General features: G+C 34.6%; 1 protein-coding gene across 3 annotated transcripts in view; it reads right to left on the bottom strand.

Moving 5' to 3' along the window:
- Positions 1-3,848: 3,848 nt before the first annotated feature.
- LOC125647182 (beta-1,3-galactosyltransferase 5-like) overlaps positions 3,849-8,308 on the bottom strand; it is a 9,776-nt gene continuing 5,316 nt past the window's right edge. For all 3 annotated transcript variants that reach the window (XM_048873877.2, XM_048873884.2, XM_048873870.2), the window contains one exon: positions 3,849-6,818. In XM_048873877.2, the coding sequence (XP_048729834.2) occupies positions 5,802-6,818 (1,017 nt within the window). In that variant the 3' untranslated portion in view covers positions 3,849-5,801. The remainder of the gene's footprint in view (positions 6,819-8,308) is intronic.

Here is an 8,308-nt window from a genome sequence, read left to right as displayed (position 1 = left end):
GTTTGTATCCTGCCCACACGGTTTTCCTAATAAGTGATACTACGACCTTGACCTTGAAAAACAATAGGCACCTTCCTCTCATGATGATGATCAAATATACCAAGTTATAATATCCTGGAGCTTACGGTTCGGTTTGTATCCTGCCCACAAGGTTTTCCTAAAAATTGATACTATGACCTTGACCTTCGACCTTGAAAACAATAGGCATCTTCCTCTCATCATGGTGATCAAATATACCAAGTTATAATATCCTGGAGCTTACGGTTCGGTTTGTATCCTGCCCACAAGGTTTTCCTAAAAAGTGATACTGCGACGTCGACCTTTGACCTTGAAAAACAATAGGCATCTTCCTCTCATCATGGTGATCAAATATGACCAAGTTATAATATCCTGGAGCTTATGGTTCGGTTTGTATCCTGCCCACACGGTTTTCCTAATAAGTGATACTACAACCTTGACCTTTGACCTTGAAAAACAATAGGCACCTTTCTCTCATCATAATGATCAAATATACCAAGTTATAATATCCTGGAGCTTACGGTTCGGTGTATCCTGCCCAAAAGGTTTTCCTAAAAATTGATACTATGACCTTGACCTTCGACCTTGAAAAACAATAGGCATCTTCCTCTCATCATGGTGATCAAATATACCAAGTTATAATATCCTGGAGCTTACGGATCGGTTTGTATCCTGCCCACAAGGTTTTCCTAAAAAGTGATGCTACGACCTTGACCTTTGACCTTGACAAACAATAGGCATCTTCCTCTCATCATGGTGATCAAATATACCAAGTTATGATATCCTGGAGCTTACGGTTCGGTTTGTATTCTGCCCTCAAGGTTTTCCTAATAAGTGATACTACGACCTTGACCTTGAAAAACAATAGACATCTTCCTCTCATCATGGTGATCAAATGTACCAAGTTGTTAAGTCTTAGGGCTTATGGTTTAGTCTGTATCCTGCCCACAATGTCCGGACAGACAGACGGACGACGCCATACCATAATACGTCCCGTCTTCGACGGGCGTATAAAAATATGGGCCGAAGTGTCTCATACCAAAAAAATAAGGGCCGAAGTGTCTTGGACCGAAATGTCTTTGGGCCGAAGTGTCTCAAACATGTTTGGGGCCGAAACGTCTGGGCCGAAGTGTCCAACTTTTGGGCCGAAGTGTCCAACTTTTGGGCCGAAGTGTCCAACTTTTGGGCCGAAGTGTCTTTGGGCCGAAACGTCCGACTACCGTGCAGCTGTATTTATACCCTTTCCTTTAAGTTGTTTGTTTAATACAATGAATTACTGATGACCGGTTACAAGTACTGCAATAGGACTGGCTTATGAAAGGGGATATTTAAATCCACCTTTTTACATTACATTTTAACGATTTATAAATCACGTTAGGTTCTTCAATGCAAATTTCAATATCAGCACGGGCGGATTTAAGATTTCAATTTAGAGGGGCGCAGAAAACAATCAAATAGATACGGGGTCTGTTGGTCGCTTTGAGGTCCCCAGTCCACCCTGGTGGGAGGAAAGCCTCCAGAACGTCCCGTGTGTAACTGTATTTTGATAATGAAATCTGGTGTAAAATTAATGGAATCTTCTGGTACGCATACTAAAATTTGGGAATAAATAATACTTCAGGTTTTAAACTTCATCCAATCATCTTTGATAACGCTCTTGGCTCCCTGTGTCTTTTTCATAGACAGACTTGGGTGACATCCGTATTATTTAGATATGTTTTCTCTGAACTTTCTCGCTATACATGTACATATTGTAGCACTGTAGAGTTTAAGATCTTCTGAGGCGCACCTGCTGATTTTAAAATGATTTATTTCAGGTTCCGCTGCAATATTAACCAAACACATCAAATGTTCAAACCTAAAATGATGTTTCATTCAGCAGTTTCTCTAGAGTGTTCTTACACAAATGATAGTATTGATGCCTTCTTTATTTTCAAAGCGAGTATTCAAATTGTCTCTTAAATTTTGTCTCCATGTTTAAATAGAATATTTCATATTATACTTTCTGTGTGTTTCTTAAGAAATATTTTAGAATATCTAAAATTCTAGCGGCCGATTTGATGCTTCCCATCACAATTATCTTGTTATATACATGTAGTAGTATAGATGTAGATGTTTATTCAGCCAGTAGGGAATAGCGGTTTTTATATCAAGGTTAGTCATAGAACTAGATATAGAAAGCACAGTTCAAAGGCTGTCAAAATGAAAGAGAATTTGAAATATGATAATGGACTTGTCTAAAAGCATTTTGAAATGCTGTTTAGAAGACATGCATCAGTGGACGTGTTATTACGAGACAGTAACCCATAAAGATTATTTGATTTCATTTAATACAAAGAAAGCCGACAAATAGAGGAAAAGTTCAGTAAAGGTGTCCTTTATAATAATTGTTTAGTTCCAACTTATTATAGCATATATAAAACGGGATTTTTTTCTATAGAAAACAAAATCAGTGTTAAAATGTATTGACTTTCGGTATTTAGAGGCTCAAATATGGGATTTAAGAAATAGTGTTAATCTGATAGTTGATTCAACTCCGCAGGAATTCGAGTTAAAGTTCCATAGATTCAGTTTCATACGAATAAATATTTGTGCATTGGCTTTAAAATACAATCGTCAGTAGGATTATCTGCATTTGACATTTGTTTAGTGCGATTACATGATTTTGTAAGTTCGAAATTCTCTGATAAAAGAGATCCATGAACCAAATCACTCAACCTTAGTAGCTGCATTTTTCTCATTGAACAACACATTGGTTGATTGATTGTATATTGTTTAACCAACGCCCCACTCTTTCTTTCTCTCTCACACATTCATATATAGACATGTATATTTTAAAATATAACGCCTGAGGATTATGAAATGAAAGCGCTTGCGTTAAAATTTTAACTTTGTGTACTGTTTATTTTGTTAAGGTCTTCCGTAGCAACGGAAGACCTTCTACTTATTGTGCTGGTTAAGATTATTCTTATTATTCTTTTTTTTTTTTTTCCTAGACGCTAACTTTGAAGCTTCATATCTCACTCATTCCTCAACCGATTTTGCTCAAATTTTCAGCTTTAATACATTTTACTAAAGACTTTCAAAATACTTTTAAACATTTTGGATATTCTCTTCCGCTTGCGAGTTATTTCCCTTTTAGTGAAATTTTAGGGGCTTTGGTTTCCAGATAAAGACTCCGAGACTATAATAATTGGAGCAGAGAAAACACTGAATTGGTAAAGTAGAAGCATTGTAGTTGTGCACATCATATTTTGTTTTTTCATTTAAAATGGCGATAGAGAGGGGTCAAAAATCAGGACGCCTGAAAGAGCGAAAATTTGCACATAATTTCCTTTGTATCTTTTAAACTAAAAATATTTTGTTAAGACATGTAGAATAAAAGTTGTGTAGAATTTCAAGAGTTTTTATTTGGCACCAGTAAAAAGGGGCTGGCCCCTTAAATTAGGGATCTACGGCCCCTAAAAGTTTTCGCTTTATAGCTCAAAAACGGCAAAGAATTCGATATGGCTTCCGATGGAAAAGTTGTTCTTTAACATCTTATTTATCTCATGAAATTGTTATTTTGTTCGAATCTTGTGTTATATTAGAGTAAAAAGCTATACCCGTAAACAAGTAGCCATTTTCATTTGGCAAGTGAGCGAGAACTCTTCATGCGTATAACTGAAATAAACTTGCTAAAAATAACATACCTGACTACAATAGATACTAATATTCATTTTAAATAAGGTTTTTAACATGCTCTGTGGTTCAAATACAAATTATTTAATGATACATTTCTCTTTTTCTTTCGTTTTAACATAAACAAACCTTCAACAACAACAAAAGGAGAGAGATAAATTATCTTTTATTTGTTTCAAATTAGAATTAAAATAAGTAATATACATAAAAATAAAACGTTCAAACGTAAAATAAATCATGGTCAATAACTGCAAGCTGTTTACATTCTTCACGGTCAGCGTTGTTTATACAGTTATGTAACCCAACTCTCGCCTCGCTCGCAGGTGGCCAGAGTGACAAGCTTGCATAATCAAAACAAAAACATCGAAGCTAACTCGGCTTTCGTCCATCGCATAAATAAACACATCAATTACTGGAAAATTATGTTTGAAATCATTTTGAATCCTTTTACATTATATCATACTTAATTAACAATTATATTATGTTTTATTTCAATTATAAAGTAATTGTAAAGATGCTACCGCAAACATTTCGAGTTAGTGATCAATGGACCTCATAATATTTGTGTCAAGTTATACATACATTTAAAAAAAACCTACACAATTTTCCTGATTATTTATCGGGTTGTCATTTTCCTCACAATAAGTTTACGGTAAGGGTATGTGACGTTTCTAATTGTCAGAAAAAATCGTACTAAATAAAATGAAGTAGTTTTAAGTTTTATTAACTTATAATTGTCTGCATACAGAAGGATTTATTTGTCGGTTCATTTCATTTCATCTAAATACAATCATGCGTGCAAGTAGATGCGGTTTTTGTGAAAAGCAATGTTTTTATGATATCCACATCATAAAACACCACTTTTCATAAAACCTTCCCATTAATATCTGACAATCTAACAAAAGAGACTGTCTCTTCGAGCCGGAAGAATAGATAGCAATATTACCGAACACTAATTATAGTTCCAGCAAACAAAGTTTAAGATATCACCAAGTCCGCCTATCCGTGCAAATGTGCCCAGACCGTAACTTTTAAAAATACACCGTAAGCTCAATCTTCACATAAAGATTATTAATGACAATAACATAAATAATCTTGATGTAAGGTCATTTGCACCATTTCTAAAGGTCTAAAAGTTAAAAATTGATTAGAGTCTTAATAGATCTAACTAATGGCAAATTTTAATTAATACTGAAAGAAGTTTCCATATGATCAAAGAAAGTGTCCTGGCCTTGACCCATGCTCATATTTTCAAGTTCACTTTTTTGAAAATACAAACCCTGTCCTGACCATATGCTGTAATGAAGAAACATTTAGATTTCATACTTACAACAGATTTTCATGTTAATTAAGGCTGCATTAGGACCTGACCCAAGGACATATGGTCAAGTTCAAGGTTTTTATGTCACACAGCTCCGACGGAAGACCTCTCGTTGCTTTGCAACGAGCTTTGCTCTAGTTTCTTTTAATATCTTATACCAGACACTGATCTTTTTAAAAAAAATAATTCGGATATATATATATATATATATATATATTCCATTTAGCAATCCTATAATGATCAATAAACTTTAATGTTTGCATTAATATCTTGCCCTGTAGTTCTTTAGAAGAATATTTTTCGGTATATATTTTTGTTGTCCAACCCTGGTTTTTGAGTGTTGTAGCTTTAACAACTTGATTCTACACTACAATGGAAATCTGCATATGAATTGACAAACGTAGAAAAAAAACCTTTGACCTTTAGACTAAGAATGATTCTATTAAAGACTGTTGGTGTAATCAAGAATGCATTGGTGCCAGTGAGTTGATTGTTTCTTGTATTGAGATTGATTATCTTTAATACTAAAAATGGAAAAATAGTACACTCAAGAATATGGTTTGTAAGCAGTAATTTCATATACAAGTTACAAAGTGTCCAAAGGTTTTTTCATAAAGCAAACCTATTTCGAACACTGTCACATCTACAAGATGCATGTCCTATCATCAGCGAGTTATCAATTCTATATGGAATCATAGCTTTACTTAATTACCAAAGTATAATGAGGAAAGCATGCCCAGTATAATAATGTGAAAAAACCTGCAGTTAACCTACAACATTATCAAAGAAAACTGTTGAAAACATCCACGACTTTTGAAAACCAGTACGTTTGTGACAATGGACATGTGTGCCACTTATCATTTAACTCGTCCCACATTCGTTCTATTTCTTTAGGGTAGTAGTGGTGTCCGGTAATTTTGTATCTAAAATTTGTTCCACAGGGCCCTTGGTCCCTATATCCACAACTAAATCCAGGGTGTCCTACAGCCACGCCATTAATGTGCTCCCTGCACAGTCCATTAATGTACACATCCTCCAAGAATATATTTGGCACAGTTTTTGTTGCAAAATACAGTTTAGAAAAAATATCACCCGTGATGACGTATGCTGGCCCACTGATATAATCCGGAAACGTATCACCGCTGTATTGTTTTCGCGAAATGTACCATTTTGACAGCGGAAATCTAAATGGTGAGGTGTTCATCACTTTACATCCTATTATAGAATTCCTTGGACCCATACGTTTGAGATCATCTACTAATTTTCCTATATTTAAAAAAATATCATCGTCTACTTTCAAAAAATACATAGCACTGTTACAATTCATGTAAATCCACTTTAAAATTCCAATGGACTTCTTTGCTAAATTTTCATACTTTTCTTTTACATCTATTTCAACTATGTCCTGAAAAATTTGTTTTTCTTTTGCTATAATTTGTTTCAATTTTCTCTCCTCTGACGTCCCCACAAAGAAAACCACTTTTAGAGACGGGTTTGCTGTGGCTACACTTCCCCACGCATTTCGAATCGCTGACCTCTGTCTAAAATTCGCCACTGAACTAGGGACGGATATGAAAAGAAACAACGAAGATCCGTTTCCAGCGCAGCTAGGAGACGCAGATTTTGTAACTCTTGTAGGGAACATGTCAATACTATAGTTGTCCTTGGATACCATTGCTCTAATTAATTTCACTATAATCAGAACACTTGTTAGAACCATAAAGCCGTAAATGAAAATTTGAACACGTGTTTTGCATTTGCGAGTTTTCCTCATACAGGATACAGGGAAAAGAGTCATCTGAAGAAGAAAAAAATTTAAATAAACTGTACACTTTTCGATACCTGGATTTACTTTAATATTGAAAGTCGCACATATTCTTCTTTTTGTTGAACTTTCAATGTGTTTGCTAGGTTTTTAAAAAAAATTATTACTGTAGTATTGCGACATAGTTCAAATTATAATACACATCTAAAATACGGTTTCATTATCAAAACAGGAGTCCGTATCTAGAGTGCGTTCGAGGTCGCCTTTCCCGTTGTTCTCGTGCTCCGTTCTTAGAGTCTCGAACGACGAGAACATGTGCGCACGAACGTGTTCATGGGAAAAGAGTACCAATTCATTTCCCATAGACCTCAATATTAAACTTTGGCCCTCTCGCTAATTAACTATATCGATTTTAAACAAATGACCGCAAACATTTCAAAGTTCATTCCAAGTGTTGATAAAAAATGACAAAAAATATATAGGGTCCCGTGTCTTTTATAGGCCATATTTGTACTTTTTACAACACATATCAATCTGCAGTAAATTACACCCTTCATTTTAAGCACACCCCTACTATTGTAATTTCATCAGTCATTTCTCGATTGTGTGCGATAATTTTTCATCCTGACAATTAATTTGAACCTCTATAACATTTCTTTCAATTTCAAATAATTTCACTCTTGATATTAGCCAATCACGCAACACCTAGACATTTATACCTCCGCTCAATCTTGGGGTAAACTGCATCCGGGTTACGCATACGGGGGTTTGGTACTCTCATTACCGTCTTCCTTGGAAGACGGTATACAGAGTTGAAGTGTTTTACAGTCTTCCGACTATGCACTTCCTCTCTTTTTTCATTGGTAGAAAGTGCATGAAGTGAAAATTTTCAATTATTTCATTGGTTGAAATGCTCTTCAAGGCAAGGGAGATATTTTTCTGGTGTTCTAATTTTCGTACGACGTAACAATTTTTCAAGATTTTCAATCTTAAAAAAATCGACAAAACGAACAAAAGAAAAATGCAATTCATGAAATTGACACATTACTTTTTTAAAAGCAACTAATACAAAGCATTTCTATGGTTACTTCATTTACAGCAATGTTTTCATTTTTGCATACAAACAGAAAAACTCGCCGTTTTTTGTTTTGATTGCTTGTGTTTTGGGAATTGTCTATTCGGTAGGGCTAATCCCTACAAAACAGTTTTAATGATACCTTAAGCTAAGAATTACATAAGAATAAATAAGGCTTGACTTCAAAATGAGGATCACTGTTTTTTTTAAAGCATGCAAAAGAATAATCCATCCACCTGTTATTACAATTTAGGTAAACGAGTCTAATTTATGCATTTTCAGGGACTTCCAGAAGTATAGTTAATTATGTGTGATTGTTTCATATTTTTTTCTTACATATCATAGAGTGACGTTTTTTCATGATTTAAATCAGAGACACAATGGTATTTATGTCTGTGAAGTAACGTTGAATCACAAGAATTTTTATTCAAGTTAACTTAGAATTTTG

This window comes from Ostrea edulis, chromosome 1, assembly GCF_947568905.1.
Source record: "Ostrea edulis chromosome 1, xbOstEdul1.1, whole genome shotgun sequence".
Taxonomy (NCBI): Eukaryota; Metazoa; Mollusca; class Bivalvia; order Ostreida; family Ostreidae; genus Ostrea; species Ostrea edulis.
Note: the sequence above shows the minus strand (reverse complement) of the source record. Positions and strands in the feature narration are given on the sequence as shown.